This window comes from Anoplopoma fimbria, chromosome 8 (assembly GCF_027596085.1).
Source record: "Anoplopoma fimbria isolate UVic2021 breed Golden Eagle Sablefish chromosome 8, Afim_UVic_2022, whole genome shotgun sequence".
NCBI lineage: Eukaryota > Metazoa > Chordata > Actinopteri > Perciformes > Anoplopomatidae > Anoplopoma > Anoplopoma fimbria.
The window spans coordinates 7,192,654-7,211,165 of NC_072456.1; the positions used below are offsets into that span (position 1 = coordinate 7,192,654).

At 38.4% G+C, this 18,512-nt stretch overlaps 2 protein-coding genes across 2 annotated transcripts; one reads left to right on the forward strand and one right to left on the reverse strand.

The window, feature by feature from the left end:
- Positions 1-279: 279 nt before the first annotated feature.
- On the reverse strand, positions 280-6,392 carry bphl (biphenyl hydrolase like). Its single transcript, XM_054603118.1, has 7 exons — positions 6,142-6,392; positions 3,064-3,167; positions 2,773-2,939; positions 1,939-2,092; positions 1,697-1,828; positions 1,209-1,332; positions 280-1,030 (listed from the first exon to the last, which is right to left on the reverse strand). The coding sequence occupies exons 1-7, from the start codon at positions 6,222-6,224 to the stop codon at positions 937-939; spliced, it is 858 nt and encodes a 285-aa protein (XP_054459093.1). The 5' UTR covers positions 6,225-6,392; the 3' UTR covers positions 280-936.
- Positions 6,393-9,609: 3,217 nt separating this feature from the next.
- Positions 9,610-18,206, forward strand: LOC129095016 (dual specificity protein phosphatase 22-B-like). The gene is made up of 7 exons (XM_054603361.1): positions 9,610-9,630; positions 9,756-9,789; positions 11,909-11,991; positions 14,375-14,424; positions 15,196-15,270; positions 15,890-16,061; positions 17,393-18,206. The coding sequence occupies exons 1-7, from the start codon at positions 9,610-9,612 to the stop codon at positions 17,540-17,542; spliced, it is 585 nt and encodes a 194-aa protein (XP_054459336.1). The 3' UTR covers positions 17,543-18,206.
- Positions 18,207-18,512: the final 306 nt, after the last annotated feature.

Sequence of the window (18,512 nt, forward strand, 5' to 3'; positions counted from 1 at the left end):
TACCCGCAAAATGTACCACATTTTAGAAATACTTACTATTAAAAGTCATACATTCAAAATGTTACTTAAAGTACAAAAGTGGTAGCATCAAAATATACCAAAAGTAAAAGCACTCGTTATGCACGATCGCCCATTTCAGGATAATATATAGTATATTATATTATATTATATTATTGGATAATATGTATTGATGTGTAGATCACTTTATTGTTGCAGCTGGTAATTGTGGAGCAAATTTCAACTACTTTATGCTACTGGGAAGCTTAATCTATAATTATATGGCCTACGTTATATGTTGATTTATATTTTGTAATAATATTCTGAATCTGCAAAGTAATCAGTAACTTAAGTTGTCAAATAAACATAGTGGAGTATAAAGTCACACATGATGGAAATAGTTAAGTAAATTGCAAGAAGCTCAGGTTCAGTAAATGTATTTAGTTACATTCCACCACTACTTATTGAGTAAACTAAACATTAAGTATAAATCATCTTGTAACTTAACTTAGCCACCACTTTAAAGAAGGGCTTATAAGTTGTAAGTAATATTTTCTTTTAATACTAATAAATCATTTCCAGTGTGAAATCATTAAAATTAGACTTGAAATCACCAAAAGTAGCCTCTGATGTCACTGACTGTTCATGAATATAGTTTAGCTTTGCATTAATCTTTGTTTTCTAACATTGTATGAAACCACAAATACAACAAATGTTATGAAGTTACATAAAATGAGAAATAAGTGATTTACTTGAAAAAAATAACATTGACCTTTTTAAAGTAATATATAACAATTGATGCCTCAAAAAACAGAGTGGAATTTAGACATGTATCAAAATTAAGTCTCTTAGCGTAATTATTTGCAGTCACCCTGGTTCTTCTCCACAAAAAAGATCAGTTATTATTTGACAGTGTTAAAAAATTGATTCATTCATTTATTAATTGTCTTCCAGGAAGTTTTCCACCAGTTTGTTGAATTCATCAGCGTACCTCAGGTGGATATTGTGTTTACCCTCTGGCATCAAGTGTAATCTAGATTGGGGACAAAAAGAGGGTATACACGTCACATGTGTTTTTTCCTGAATTTTAGGTAATTGTGATATTGTTGATGTGTGTGTGTGTGTGTGTGTGTGTGTGTGTGTGTGTGTGTGTGTGTGTGTGTGTGTGTGTGTGTGTGTGTGTGTGTGTGTGTGAGAGAGAGAGGTCTCACTGTGATCCCTTGATGTGTTTGAGGAGGCACTGTGGGTGGAAGCTGGGCACCATGGGGTCTTTCTCTCCGTGAATGATGAAGGTTGGACAGCTGATTAGGGGCAGAAGCTCCAGGCAGATACTCCCTGACCAGAGGACATTTAGGTTAACATTTTGGTTCTTATCTTTTCATCTAAAATTAATATGAACATTCCAACATTGAAGAGCATTTCAAATTTATTCTCCATAGGTTCCTTGTGTTTAAAAGAAGTAGCTATCTTGTGGCACAGATAAATATCCCCCATCCTAAATTTTGTGTTTCCTACTACACATCCACTACTACAAACTCAGTGTTTACACATTATCAATACTTTACAAATATCAATATAACAGCTTCCTTTATAATTGCATTATGACAACAAAGCATTTCCCCTTGATTTGATAATATCTGATGGTTTTCAGTTTTAACCTCACTTGTCCATTGACTCTGAAACAACATGAATTTAGTACCTTCTGGTCTTTTTGCATACTGTGCGATCCCATCCACCCAGGCCTCCCAGATTTTAGCAAAGGCTTCTGCTCCATACATCTCCTCCATGGGTTTCCTCATCTTCGCACTCCAATTGGAGACGTCTCGGACCGCTGTTGTTCCCACAGAAGCCCGAGCACACAGGAGGACACACATTATACAAAGTTATGAATGATTACACCAGGCACAGTTCACACAGTTTGGGGCCACACTGGCAGATTACCATTGTAAAGCTTGAGGTCCTGTTGGGAAACAAAGGCGTTGGCTCCCCATACAACCATCTTGCTAATCACGTTGGGGTGCCTCGCTGCTGCAATCATAGCGGTGATTCCTCCGTCACTCCACCCCAGCAGAGAGAACTTGCCAAAGCCTAATGCCTGTCAATAAAATAAGAGATACTAAACATTCTATATCTATATTTTCTAATATGCCACAAATGCACTAAACAATAAACATACAGAACTGCATTAGCCTCCATTACTCTCATCAACCAATTAGGTGATCAAAGTTCACATTTGCTATACCGTGAACTACATATGGTAATATAAATAAATAAAAATTGCTGTAAAAATTTGTGTGCATGGGTTGCTAATCTGATAGCGTGGATTAGTAAATTGTGTTACTTACAGATCAGAGGAGGTATTTTAAGGTATAATATGTGCTTTAACATGCTAAGGGTAATTGTGCCACAGAAACATGCTTTAACCTGCTTATTTTTAAACTGCACTTAAAAATGAAGTGCATCATAAAGGGTATTATAGTGTGTTCATTAATATTCTGAAACCAGTTTTTACCCCCTGCTTTCATTTGGCTGGTGTGACATTTTAGAACTTCCTTATATTATTTTAAAACTTTTTTTTCCTCCAAAATTTTAATTTCACACTTTTGTTCGGAATGTCAGACATTTCCAGCAACTTCCTACTAAGTTTTCCTCAATTGATCATACAATTCATCAATCCATGCACTCACATTCACACACCCATGTTACTCTTAGTAAACTACGCAATTCAGACTGGTAATAACGAAACCCCACTGCTGATCAACAGACTGATAAGACCTTCATCAGATCCACTGCGTCCTTCGCATCCCTCTCAAAGAAGTCCAGGGGGTAGTCTCTGTCTGGGGGGCGGGACTGTCCGTGACCACGAGGATCCCAGCCCACTACAGTATAGCGCTCCTTATTCAGAGACTTCAGCTGAGGTCCAAAATCAGTCCGAGTGCACCCTGTGGCAGAAGAGACAAATTAAAACCTTTCACGAGCTCGGGGGATGAACATGTAAATGACATGAGGCAGAGCTATTGTATGTGTGAGAGAGATCTCGCCAGAATATGTTGTTGTTGTTTTTACCCAGAGCTCCAGGAAGCAACAGCACAGCATGTTTCCCTCTGCCTGTCTGCTCGTAGTACAGATCCACTCCATTAACATGCCGCCTGCCCGAGGCCACCGAAGAGCTGCAGGGAAACAGACAAGCAGACTGTAGCAGTAATGGTCATGGTGATGGATATTCAATAATTAAATTCAATTCAGTTTATTTTGTATAGCCCAGAATCACAAATTACAAATTTGCCTCAGAGGGCTTTACAATCTGTACACATGCGACATCCTCTGTCCTTCCCTCACATCGGCACAGAAAAAACCTTTAACAGAGAGAAAAAAGGAAGAAACCTACGGGAGAGCGACAGAGGAGGGATCCTTCTCCCAGGATGGACAGAATGCAATAGATGTCATGTGTACAGAATGAGCAGCATAACAGAGATACAACACATTCAATGTATATGACATAAATGATTCATATAATCTAAGTAGTAAGCAGATTAATGAAGGAAACATTAAGAATACTGATAAAAGTAGCAATGACTATAGTAGGATTAAAATAATGAAATAGGGAATAGTATTAGTAATGTGACTAATAATAATAATAATCGAAGTAGCAGTGTGTGACAGCTGGGTCACAGGAGGAGGCACGACCACGGTCCAGGGACCACAACAGTTTGTGAAAACCTGCGAGGCGTGAGAACAAAAGGGCTTCAGGTTGGAAGCAAAGCTAATATGCATAATGGTACAGGTAATAGTAATAGTAATGTGACTAATAATAATAATGGTAGTAGCAGTTGGTGTCAGCAGGGCCATAGCAAGAGGCACGGTCCAGGTACAGCCACGATTTATATAAGCCTGCGAAGCGAGAAAGCACAAAGACTCCAGGGTAGAAGCAAGTCAATAAGCGTAATAGTACAGGCAATAATAATAGTAATGTGACTAATAATGATAGTGGTAGTAGTAGTGGGTGTCAGCAGGGCCTCAGCAGGTGGTACGATGACAGTCCAAATATAACCCCGATTCCTGGGAACCTGCGAGGCAAGAAAGCACAAGAACTCCGGGGAAGAAGCAAAATCAGTAATGTGCATAAATAGGAGATTAATACATAAAGAAGGAGGGAGAGGAGAGCAGAGAGGAGCTCAGTGTATCCTAGGTAGTCCTCCGGCTGTCTAGGCATATAGCAGCATATCTAGGGGCTGGACCAAGGCGAACCTGAGCCAGCCCTAACTATAAGCGCTATCAAATAGGAAAGTCTTAAGCCTGCTCTTAAAAGTGGTGAGTGTGTTTCCCCCCCGGACTGAAACTGGAACCTGGTTCCACAGAAGAGGAGCCCGATAACTGAAGGCTCTGGCTCCCATCCTACTTTTATATTCTCTAGGAACCACAAGTAACCCTGCATTGTTGGGGCGCAGCTCTCTAGTTGGGTAATATGGAACTATAAGTTCCTTAAGATAAGACGGTGCCTGGCCAGTTAGAGCTTTGTAGGTGAGTAGCAGAATTTTAAATTCTATTCTTGATTTAACAGGGAGCCAGTGCAGAGAAACTAATACTGGAGTAATATGATCTCTTTTCTTAGTTTTTGTTAGAACACGTGCTGCAGCATTCTGGATCAACTGTAGAGATTTAAGAGACTTATTAGAGCAGCCTGATAATAACGAATTGCAGTAATCTAGTCTAGAGGTAACAAATGCATGAACTAGTATTTTTGCATCACTTTGAGACAGGATTTGCCTGATTTTCGAAATGTTAGGTAAATGAAAAAAAGGCTGTCCTTGAGATCTGTTTTATATAAGAGTTAAAAGACAGAATAAAAGTTAAAAGACAGAACAGATCTGTCTATTGAAAAACACCGGCTTTCATTTGAAATTCACAGCAAAACCAAATATGGCAAAAACTACAGCCATAATAACATGATAAAGCTGTGTTGTTCTTATGTTTCATTAGCGTTCAGAAAAGTTTGATCAGTGGCTGTGATTCATGCTCAACATCCTGGTCCCCATAGGCCTAAATGACAGCTTTTAAACATTTGTGTAATTTTGGCTGAATCTGGAGGACATTGTTGTGTTATTGTTCTCTGTAGTAGGTTGTGCGTTGTTACAGCTATGATGCCTCGGCCTACTGTAAATGTGACTGTGTTTTGTCCTTGTTTCTCAGTTTGCACCCCCAGGTCATTGAGACTTGCTGTTAAACATGACTCATGCTGTGAGGAAGGGCCTCTGACCTGAACATGCCAGCAAGGATACTTTAGGAAAACATGAAGCTGCACTGAGGATGACTGCTAAAGCGCACTGAATTGTTACTGAATTAGAAAATAGTCGCACAGGAAAATGTCCTGATGGATAAGATCCTGTAGAATGTTGGCAGGACATCTTCCACAGATAGCTAAAGCTGTTCAAATAAAACTGAGTTTTGATCATAAGGGGTGTTATTTGGTTGAGGGTGTAAAATCTACTTTGAATCAATATTTTCAAAGCAATTTTAACATTGAAAAAAAGAGCTGTTTGTATCATGTAAATGACATGCACGATTTTATTCTAGATCACAGAAAATGTATACGCATATTTAGTCTTCAATTACTTTTCTCTAAGATTTTTTGGGAGGAGGTATGGGTATGGGAATGATATCACATCCATATTACAAGATCAAAGCAGTGTGTTTTGTAGATATACCTAATTAGAGAGGGGGTGTTAGCATATGGTTTCAGTTTCAATGGTCTTCTTCACTTGACTATTTAAAATTGGGACTTCATTTTTTAATTAAATGTTTTTTAGTCCTTCTTCATTTTGAAAATATACAATCTTACATGGTATGTTTGATAATTAAATATACCATATAATAGTAATTATATCAGCAACTTAAATACTACTTATAGTATTTAAAGAAAGATAAGATTAGAATAGATAAATGATGGATCCTACAGCGGAATTTGTTCTGCAATACTATTTCGTGTAATGGACATACTGCGCCATCTAGTGGCCTTAAATCAAACAATCCTTCTGCAAACAGCAGGGCAGGCATTTCCTGTTTTTTCACTGCAGTACTCCGTCGTTAAAGTCCAGGTTTTAAAGTGCATATGAACATTCAAATATGAAATTGAAAAACAGTTACCAGAACAGCTGGGTCGATGTCGTGACTCTCTTAATGTCGGTTCTGCATTTAAAGAAACGTCCTCCGAGTAAAAACAACGCCATTCCTCGGACGTCCGTGCACACCGAGCAGTTTGGCTGCGGGTCTTCTTCTTTAGGTGGTTAAAGATTAAACTTAAACTATCTCACTGAAAACATGTAATCCAGCACTGCTTGTTTTTTTTAGGGAATACAGGAAGGGGCAGTCAGTTTGGCACTTTCCTCGGCGTCTTTATTGACATAACAGTTGTAGCGAAAGTACGAAAGCGAACCGAAAGACAAACATTCATGTAAATCTTATTATAGTCGACACACTGGGAGATAGTTCAGTTACACGTTATTTTACAGATCATTTTATTTCCTAATAAGTTCTGAAGAAGTTTCCTTGACAGACATATGTGGAAGAGGGGAAATAGGCAGTTGTTGCAGTTCTATCAAATAATTGAAAGTAAGTTATTGAAATTGTACCAACAGGACAATGCTAGTATACAAAATTAGTCGTGAGTAGGATGAGGAAACTATGAGACCTATAAAATAAAAGTTTTACAACTTTAAATATATTCCTTTTGTTTACCAAAATGTCATTCACAGACAAAGAGATTTACAATGTGTTATCCTACATATACATTTTGGGGGATTTTGGAGGGGTAACGCTGTATAAGTAGTACAATCAAAACCAATCAGAGAAACTACAGTGTAATATGTCTAAAAGACACCAAACACATTTAATGCATCATTTGCAAAAGCTCCTGAAACACAGTTAAAAGTACTGTTTACAATACATTGTCCAAAGATTAGTGAAAGTCATGAAGTTTAGCTTGTCATCATGTGCTCATTTATTGATTAGCACCAAAAAAAAGGAATGTCATTAGTTTTGCAGGTATTTAATCATAAAGAAAGTATTGATTGGTTAGTGTTGGATATTTTTTTTCATTCTTTTATCTTTTTCTTTTATACTTTAAGCTGCTGTACCAGTAAAATTGAACAAATTATTTTTACAGTTCATCCTGAGGGGATGTCTGTAGACATTTCATGTCAATCAACCCGAGTTCAGTTGTTGAGACATTTCACTACAAACACAACTGTGAACCTCAGAGGATTGAAGTCAAAGTCAGAAGGGGTTATCCTCCGAGAACCATGAATCTCTGTGTCAAAGTCTGCAACAATCAATCATGTAGATGTTGAGAAACTCACTGGATAAGTGAAAACTTAAAAAGTCAGGGGAATACCAACGTCAGCAGGATTATCCTCTGAGCACCATGAACGTCTGAACCAAGCTTCATGGCAATAAAATCAATCACTGTTGAGACATTTCAATAACAAACTAAAATGTCAACCTCATGGTGGCACAAAAAGAAAAGACAGGGGATCATCCAACATAGCAATTTACTAGTTATATATTCAGTCTGGACCAAAAACTCTCTGGATCCAGGTTCTCAAATGCGAGGATCTGCTCTTCTTTGTTTTATATAACTGAATATTTTAATATAAATAAAAATAATAAAAATATTATTATATTTAATAATACCTCTTTGAGGGCTTTATAGGGTTGTATTGTTTTGTTGTGTCATACATAGCTCCTGTGCATTATCTGCTGGCCTGGATGTAACAAAGAAACTGGCATTAATCTTGAAAGTAACTTCCAAGGTAATGTAATGTCTTCTCTTCTTCTTCTTTCTAGAGACCGATATAATCATCAATATCACATCCTTTAGTGTGTATGCAACACAGCCCACAGACACCTACACACGCAGTGACGCTCTGACTGAGGTGTTCTTTATTAAAAAAAATTCTAATGTTTGTTTGTTGTTTGATGTGTCGGTTTATGAATGGGTTTGACCTGCTGCTAGCTAGATGAGCTGTTGAGACATAATTCTCCAAAGCAGGCAGGCAGGCGGATTTTTGTAAACGCCTCCACTCTCCTCTGCTTGTCAGTGCGTCTGAGTGGTGCCACACACTGAACCACACACAGGAACACAAAACAAAGCGACAAAGCCGGTCTAAAAATACCTTGATCGCCACAGAGCGATGTGTTGAAGATGAGGCAGAATTTACTGGAAATGAAGTGACTACAGTAGATTCAAGTGGATGTCCACTGAGAATCATCACAGTTTAAAATAAATAGGGGATTTCTTACATAAGAAACTGTTTATGAGAAATAACATTTGCTGCTTTTTCCTGTTTATATAATAGAGTTTTTAGGCCACGCTAGCAGCAATGTTAGCATGTCGGCTGGTCAGTCCACCACTTTGGTCCAGACTGAAATAAATCACAAACTATTATGGATTTCCTTGAAATTGGGTACAGACAGTCTTGGTCCTCAGAGGATTAATCCTATACTGACTTTGTTGACCCCCTGACGTTTCCTTTATCGCATCAGCTAGTCAAAGTTTTCACTTATTTGTTAGTTTATTTTATTTTAACTACAACATGGATAGCTATAAAATTTGGTTCAGGAATAAGAATATCTGTATTATGATGATGTGGCTACTTCAAGTTCACTTGAAATACAGGGACTGGAATTCAAGTGGGAATCAACACAAGTTTAAGGCCCTGAAAACATGGTCTAAAATCTGAGGTACATCTCTATAAAATAAAATGTTTATTGCTAAATACGCAAAAATCAAAGTTAAAGTTTGGAAAGAGCATTGTTTATTAATAATCATAAGTGTAGTAATGAAAAACTCAGTTTGGCGCCATAAGCAAACATCCCTTCAAATGTCATTGCATTTTGATATAGAAACATTGACAAATCCTGTTTGGCACACAAAAATGTGTATCTCTTCCCACTTAGTTCAAACCAGAAAGAAAAGCACAGACCAAATAAAAAAATTGAAAAACTTTATGTGAAATAACGCAGGCTGTTTTAACTTTTGAAGGAAGTTTTATGTTCATGTAGGACACCAATGTTTTTCAGGGCATTTGTTGTTCAAAGACAACATTTGTTGTTCAAAGACAACAGATTTATTGTAAGTGGCATGTATTTTGAGCCTCATTCAGAAGTGCTCCTTTTAGGGTAGCTCCTCAGCAGATAGTGATAGCCGGGTTTGACCGACTGTTGGATCTGTTCTCCTCTGCCCTCTGGCCCTAGACCATCTTTGTCTGTCTGGTATGTGCCTGTCCACAGTCGCATGACCCAAGTCCTGGTCTAAAAATAAATATCCAAGCAGCACTGCTAAGGTCACATTACGTAATCCCAAGCAGCACATTCTCAATCAAGAAGCACTGGGAGCACGAGCTGTGGACGCGTTGAAGCCTTTATGATAGCCTGGGTCATCAGGGGTTGTTTGAAAATGATGGGACGCAGTAGCAGCTAGTGAGAGGGCCGGACCAGTGGAGCGAAACACTTCTGGGGCACTAGGTGACACATAACTTTAAAAACCTGGTAAAAAAACCAAAAAACTAATTGTGTACGAAACTTGATGGTATTTTCTCACGACCTTTGGCTGACATGGGTAATGGAATAAATAAGGTACAGTATGAAATCTCTACACAAAAAGGAATAAAAAAACGAATCCTTCATTACCATACTTGTACATGCTTGTACTTTCACAGCCTCTTCTTCATTCCTTTGACTTAATTTCTAACTGTCTTTAGGTCCTGCCTGATCTGTATCTCGGCAATATCAAAGGTAAGATGCCCTGGCTTTGTCATTTGAGTGAAGAATTAATTTATTTTCAGGATAATGTAGTAGAATGTGTTTCAGTTCCTCATACGGAGTGGCATGTGGTGAGATGCTACGCTGAGCTCAGTTTCTATAGAGTGGAGAGGTCACAGCGTACAGCAGAATGATTGAGGTAGTGTATTTTGGTGTAAAAAAAAAAACCCGATTACACTGTGTTTTTTGCCTTTGTGTTGGTGTGTGGGGGTTGGTGTGTAACTCTCTGTCAGTCGCTGGAGGAAATAAATTATTTTTGAGGGCTGCTGAGTGCGTTGGGGTTGGTGTGGGTGGGGATGCCCCACGGCGTGGGGGTGTCCCTAATGTGAACTGTATTCTACTTCTTTCCGTACAGCAGCAATTGCATCAACAGGTTGCTCTTAGAAAAAGAAAAAAAAGAATCCGTGCACACATTTAATGGTGACTGCACAGGAAAAAATATGGATCACTTTTTGTAAGCATGACATGTTCAGGGAACCACTGTAAAAAAAGGGAATCGGACACCTTTCATGTTATCCAGGCCTTTCAGCTTCTTGTATCCATTTTGAGCGGCATATTTTAACAACTCAAACTTTTTGTCTTCATACAACAGCAAGTGTGAGCGAGTATGAGGAAGAACAGTAAAACTAATAAAATAAAATAACATAAGAAGACCCCAGACCGCTCCTACAGAGACAGAACAGTAACTATACAGAAGCAGTGAAGTTGAGAAAAAAGAGTTTAAGGTGGCAGACGGAGTAATGCCTTAATTTTATGCTGACTAAAAAAAAAAAATCACTATCTTAGAACCTGCATAATATGGTTACAAGAGGCCCTTCAGGGAATGAGGGGAAAAGTGCAGTATAACAAAATGTGTTATCTCAGCTTTCTTGTAGACTACTTTTGAAGTTCTTTGGTCAAGACAATAAACTCATAAAATATATTAAACCAGCCATTTCAAAGATGTAATTGTGTGACTTAGAGTTATCTTAACCAGGCCAAATTTAATTTGCCTTAAAAGCTGAGATGGCAGTTACCTGCTACTCTGCTAAGCTAGTTAGGTTAGCTTTAGGTGGAGTTTAGAGTTAGCAGCAGTTAAGCGTTAACTGGGTTTTTATGCTCCACAATGGTTGGATTTAGCTACTGTCTCATTATGTGTAATGACATTGAATTACCAAGATTTTAGTTTACCAAAATGTATATTTACAGATATCAGCTATATGGGAAATATCCTTAAGTAAATTTAGTTTTAGTTTTAGCTATTTCACCACATAACATTACATTGTTGTTGCTCTCTTGCTTTTGCTGTTTTTATCTTCTTTTTTATAGTAACTCCTAATTTAACATGCTATTTTCACAGAAATTATAAATTTCTATGGCATGATAATCAAATAATCAAAATTTATACAAATATGTAGTGATTGTGTTTTGGCTGTTTAGGGTAGCGTCACTGGTCTGTGAGAGAAATAGTTGTTGGCACTGTGACACCCCATAAAAATATTTTGGCTCATGACCAGTGAACACATTTGTGGACTTGTCTCATTTCATGACCTTCAAGTCACTGGCTCACAGTGTAAGTTACATAATCAGCTTGTGTTTCCTGTGCAACAATCTTAAGGATTTATACTCATTTATTTATCTATTTTCCAATGTATATTGTATCAGTTTTTGTTTTGTCTTGCAGCTTATATGAACTTTCATGATGTGTGAAATTAATTTGGCTGGCAGGAGGGTTCAATTCAGACTAAACTTGGTCTTGTATAGGTGGCATAAGCATCCTGCAAACTTGCAAAGCATGAGAAAATTGTGCTCAAGACACATCTGTCCAAGGTAGAAAACATTTGGCTTCCTTTTAAAGAACAAAATTTGATTAGAACAATTACTGTTTCTTGCTTCTGGGCCAAGCTGTTGGACTGTTTTAGAAACATTGGTTTTCCGGTTTTTCTTTCAGTTCAAAACAAGAGCAAGACTTTTAAGGCCACATTTGTTTGGGAGACAGGGGGGCTGTTGTTGTTGGGTAGAAATGCTTAATTTAGTTTGGGCCTTACATGGGGCGATTTTTGATTGGATGGAGGGAATAACTGAGTTGATGGATTTTCTATGTGATCCACAGATGCACGAGACAGGGAGCTGTTGGCGCAGCACAACATCACCCACATCTTGTCCATCCATGACACAGCTGCACCCATCCTGGAGGTAAGCTGTGTTCTACGTGCCTGTGTGACCCTGTGACCCCAACATTTATCCAACTAGAAAATACACAACCTCAGCTGAACTCAGTGGGGCTACTTTCCCCTCAGGGCTCTGGCTACTTGTTCTGAAAGTGTTAAATGTTGGCATTAGACCTGTGGTGCCACTCTGTCTTTTTGTGACTTAATATACTCATTTATGCTGCAGCTAACATTTTTTTCATTGTCTAATGATTTTTCCAATTAACTGATTAATTGCCTTGTCTGAAAAATGGCAAGGAATAGTGAAAAACGTCCATCAACGTACCCTAAAGTCCCAGAGGTGACTTCATTTATTTGAGAAGCTGGAACAAGCTTATTCTATTTTTTTAAGCTTGAAACCAGACTTAAACAATTGATCATTTATCGAGTGTGACCAATTGATTAATGAACAAATTGTTTCAGCTCTGATCTTCTCTCTACCCTTGTTATCATCCAGGGTATCATCTTCAACAATCTATCTTATGAAACCATTCCAGCTGTGTTGTTTAAGAAGAAAAAAGCAGAAAGGGTTTAAAGTAAAAATACAAAAGTCCGATTTTTATCAAAAACCTTTTATTAGTGTGTAAGACAGATGTTCTGATTTTCAATTTTGCATGGAAAGTCCTTTCGTCGTGTATCTGTCAGATGACCTGGAATTCACCAGGTTTCACTAAATAAGCAGCAGTCTGCCATAAAGCCAACAAACTGGGAGACATTTTTCACACAAGGTGCTTTTAGTTCAGCAGCTTGAAGTCCGTAAAGTCTTGAAAGTGGAACTACATAAAAAAAAAAGGTTTCTGGCTTTTCACAGCTGCATTTAGACATGTCGATTTGTGTATGAAAGGGAGAGAAATGTGTTTTTCTTGTGTGTACGTGAGTGAGTAAGTGTGAGAGGGAGAGAAAGAGGTGATCTACTGTGAGAACTTGGTAGGTTGAAAGGAGAAATTTAGTAACCTGCAAAAAGAATTAATCTCAACTGCAAAATCTGTCATTGGAAATATAAAGTTAATCTTAGAGACCATGTCCTTTAAGAAGGATAGCTGATGATCCATTTGATCATTTTATTTGAATGAACTCTCTCCCGGTCTGCATTTGAATTGTAGTAGTATAGTCTTGATCTTCAGTGTCCGCTTTCACAACTTTCATCTTTTCTTGTTGAAAGCGAGCATGAAAAGGGCTCAGAGATTTCTGTACACTTTCTCCATCCATGCTAGTATGTTTCATTGAACGCTGAAGAGAAACAGCAACTTGTATTACAGTATCACTACCCAAACTGGTCAACCACCAAAACGTTTACACGGTTTTGGACTTGAAATGATGTCTGACTCGCTGAACTATGCTGCCCTCCGTTCAGCTGCTCTTTTAATCACAGCTGTTGTACAAATCTTTGATCTTGATCGTTGGATTGTTCTCACATTCAAATGAATGACACAGCATTTTGAGCTCTATGGCAGTATGACTCATGTCTGTTTAACCAGTGCAGCCCAAATGGCCAGATGGGATGGTGTATTTGCATACCTAACAGTCAAACTGCTGACTGATTGATTTCTTGGAAGACGGCTTGATGGTTCCTGAGAGGGGAAGGTAGAATTTGCAACCACCAAGTCTCAGAGGTCCGACGTGCCCTTTATGCGGCTCTAATTAACATACTGCAAAGTAAACGCACTCAATCATTTTTACTGAACAAAATCTGACTTAGAGGAAATCCTTTCTGCACTTATACACAATTTGCATTCACATTGTTTGAGAGTGCATTCATGTTTTCTATGTGCCTGGGTTTGATGATGGTGCAAAAATACAAGTGGACTTCTCAGCGTCTGTTTGCATAGCCTAAATTTTTCTGTCAATAAATTACAATTTCACCAATATGAGGTTTACATGCTCCTTCAATATGTGCACGTCCGTTAGTGTTTAAGCATGTGTGTGTGAATGATTACTGTGTAAGACTGCGTTTGGTGTGTGGGCGAGCTAACCTGTCCGGAGCACTTCCAGAACTCAGTATGTCCCAGAGGGCTAAGGGGTTTTTGCAGCGGTGCAGTCATAACCGGACGACGTAGTTTCTGTCCACTGCATGTACCATCAGCTGCCAGGTGCACAGTACAAAAACACACACAGTAACACACACATTACCACACACACACACACACACACACAGGCGGATATCGTTAAGTCATGACCTACCGTACCAGCGGGGTCAGAGGGGCAAAGTTTTAGGGGCCTGAGGCAGGAAGTGTGTTAGATGACCTAACAGGATGAAAAACTCTTTTTACACTTTGATAATTGTTGTACATTCATTTATTCAGCTGTCTGCAGAAAATACACTCTATGGTGTTGTTTAAGTCTAAACTTCTCTCCTCTTCACCCTCTAGGACATGACGTACCTGTGTATATCTGCTGCTGATCACTCTAAGCAAAACCTGTGAGTACTTACATGATAGACAATATATACAGCAATATGAGGATAAATGTGTTTGAAAGTTGTAGATATTGGATTTGATGTATCTACCATCTCATGATCTGTTGCAAGTGTAATTGCGTTAAAATAAAAGTCCAATAAGAGTCTCATTTGAATTCACAATTTTAGTGAGTGTTTGTATAACTTTTTGACTTCTTACGAATTATTTCTATATGAAAGTGTTTATTATTTAGGACATCACATTGAAGAATCACACATACAACCATTAATGATTGAGTTCCGTAAACCAAAAGACTACAACTATCAATTAGTCTTACAATTTACAATGTCTTATGGTTGGAGGGCAGGCTCTTGCATTCTATATTTGATGTAATAAAAACTGCAGAATGGTTGAAGAAAAGTGTAATCAATTGATTAATAGATGAAATAATCCTCAGTGGTTTGATTCAATCATAATTTCAATACCCAGCCCCAGACACAGATTGGTCATTCTGTTGCCATCTGGCAACCAATAGAGAATTCTCACTACTCATAAACTCATCCTCTATACTCCACCAATAAAACAGTTTCGTTTTTCTTATATATCAAATTGCGTCTACAACTGCATTTCAATGTTTTCCCACAATGACAATAAATTAACCTGTAAGAAATGCTGTTAAAAATATATACAAATGTGGTGGTTAAATATATTATTTTTTTAGTCTGTAATGTTTAGCCAATTTTAATATAATTATTGATGAACTCAATGTGTGTTTAATATGATATTTCTACAAGGACTCAATACTTCAGGGACAGCATCATGTTTATCCACGAGTCCCGACTGAAAGGAGAGGGCTGCCTTGTCCACTGGTGAGTGATTTTTATATTAATGTACTTAATCTTGAAATCACATGCTAAAATACTTCAGTTTGAATGATCAAACAATACTAAAAGGGATTTCAGTCTTATTAGGGAAAACAATATATTCCTTTTTTGACATGTTGTTTTTACTGCACCTAATAACTTACTGCATTGTAGGCCTACTGTCCTTTCATATTTTTATTTAAAAGTCATTGTCATTTTGTACTTTACATTTAGTTAATGATACGAAACTGGTTTTATTTGCATAGGAGGATGTTGAAAGGAAGAAGCACAAATATTCAGATTTAGTTGACTTTGGTTAGAATGATGATTATTTGCCTCAGGATGATTATTAACTGGTGGTCTTCATATTTTTTTAACCCAGTTTTCATTTTCAACCACATCACAACACATCATCGAACCTGAAAAAACAGATTCTGGTTAAAGCTTTCATTGTATATATCATCACCTTTCATCTTTTCACATATCAAACAAGACAAAATCAAGCATTTAACCACAACTATAGAAATAAAAAGGGGTTTCACTTCTTTGTCCACTAAAGAAGAGAATCTGAATATGTGTTGATTAAAAACAACTGGCATCGTGCTGTGAAGCTGTGTGCTCTCAGTGTGGCAGGCGTGTCCCGCAGTGTGACACTGGTGGTGGCTTACATCATGACGGTGACGGGTCGCGGCTGGGTGGAGACTCTGGCGGCGGTGAGGGCCGCTCGGCCGTGTGCGGGGCCCAACCTGGGCTTCCTCCGGCAGCTGGAGGAGTTTGAAAACACAGAACTGACAGAAGTGAGTGGTAAAAAGTTAATGATCTGATTTTTCAAACACCTATTTTGATTATTCTTATTTTTACAGCCATTGAATGTGTTTCTCTAATTATCTCTATATATTACATTACATTACGTTACATTACATTACATTACAGTCATTTAGCAGACGCTTTTATCCAAAGCGACTTACAGGAAGTAAGTTTGAGTTGTTACTGGCAGAGTCTGCCATTCCTACTTGGGATTCAAATTGTGCATCCATGCACAAAGGGATTAACAGGAATTGATGCAACCACGCTTTGGACTTGATGTGGAAGTCAGTGACGTGGACAACATCCAACTATGGTTCAGTATACCTGTGTTGGACGACATTGATGAATGTCGTCTCTTATAAAACAATTTGACATGATGAAAGCTCTTGGTCAATAGTTTGTTTGGTTTCTCTTTAAACAGGTATTCTTTCGATGCATTGCAGAGGAGCTGCTCAAAGAGCAACTTGACACCAGGCTGAAAAGCACTGTTTCATTGCCCACTCTGGTTGTGTTTCAAGCCTCTTCCACTTTGCTTTTTTGGCAGTTATTTAGCAGTGAGGGTGCAGACAGGAAGCAGGGGGAGAGAGAGGGGTTTAGCATGCAACAAAGGTCCGCAGTCAGAATCAAACTGTGGACGTTGCGGATACAGTAGGTGGAATGCGCTGTAACTGTTAGGCTAACCCAGTTGGTTGTGGTCAGGCGTGTGCAGTGTGGCACCTTTTACCACACCCGACAGTGATGTCACTGTGTACTGACACACCCTGCAGTACACTTATACATCACTACAGCTAGGTGAGGGCGCGTCAAGTAAAGGTGCTTTTGAGGGCATGTCTGCTCCAGTAGTGGACAATAAATGTGTCATTTTGAGCATTGGCATACATTTTGGACCGGTTGTTAAATTCCACATTTGAAGAATAGAGCGGGACGAGACGTGATGCTCATTTTAATAAGGGCACAATCTTTCAGAGAATCTACCTTCAAAGCCATTGATTTGTGTTACACTCTCCAAAAAACTAGTCAATCAATGTGGGCAGGCTTATCTGGTTGGCTGTTAAGGATCATTTCAAAAATTGTTGTGCGCACACCCCCCCCTTTCTGACAAGAGAAAAGCTCTGACAAGCACTTTCTTTGAAGCATACCGACTCCACAAAACACACTTACCCTAGGGGAGTTGCCAAAACAACTAGGACTAAAATCCAACTTGAACTATCCTCCCGCTTAGTCTTAGTTTTCCCTCCCTCCATCACCAACTTTGATTCTGTCTCAGCTGTCATGTACTCATCTGACTCACTGTTAAACTCCCTCTGCTCTCCTCTTTCAGTATCAGGCCTGGTGGAAGGACCGATACGGGAAGAACTCATTCAACGATGATGAGGAGATGGAAAACCTTTTAACGCGGAAATCTAACAACAGCAGCAGCAATACCATAACAACCAGCATCTCTCCTGCGCTGGGCGCCGGTGGCACCTGAAGACATGTCTTCTGAAAGTCTCGTCTCTATTGAACTCAAGCAGCTGAGGGACTGGTGGGCTTCTGCTCGGACCATTAAACCCACTAAGACCAGACCAGCTTTTTCCGATTTCGTCGATCCTGCAGAGAAAAGTAAAACGCTCTGTATCAATATGATACAATATTAATTTCGAGTTTGCAGAATGGCTAAGGAGTCATGTGAGTGGGGGGGATTTTTATGTCATCATCTCAGTCCCCCTCATTATGTCATGTCCTTGCCCTAACTGTCAAAACAACATGCAAGGGCAGTCAAGCATGACACCAAAGGAAATATGTACATACAGTCCACAGTGTGAACACACATTTAGCAGCGTTCACTCCCTGTTAGTTACGTTATGCTGTGTCTTCTACTTGAATTATGAGTAGTCTATTACGTTCTATAGTCACAGTGTGTAAACTGAGGAATACTGTATCTTTCAGGGAAACAGTATCAGAAGCAATATTTATTTGCTTATCACATTTTTATTCCTTAATTAATGTTGTTTTTGATTGTACTGTATAAAAGTTTGCATGCTCTGAATAATATTCTCAATTATGCCATAAAAAGAAGGATTAACAGTAAAAGCCTAATTTTATTGTCAAGTGTTTGTGGAGTTAATGATTCACAACTGTATTTCTGTCGCAGATTATAATAATTTACACATGTGAATTTGCATTAAATTGAATAAAACCATTAACATGAAGTTTACTTCATCAAGTGGATATTTCTTTATTTATGGGCCTATTTAGAGCAGTGGTTGCTAACCTCAGGCTGGGACATCACTGAAGATTGGAAAGACAGAAAAAAAGCAATAACAATAATAATATTAATAGATTTATGTTTTTATTTGTGTGTGAATTAAAGGGATGCTTTAAGGAATTGCAGGTTATTAATACAATATTCAAAGAAAACCAGAGTCTTTGGTGGAACTGGTCACAACTGGTCAGTGGTG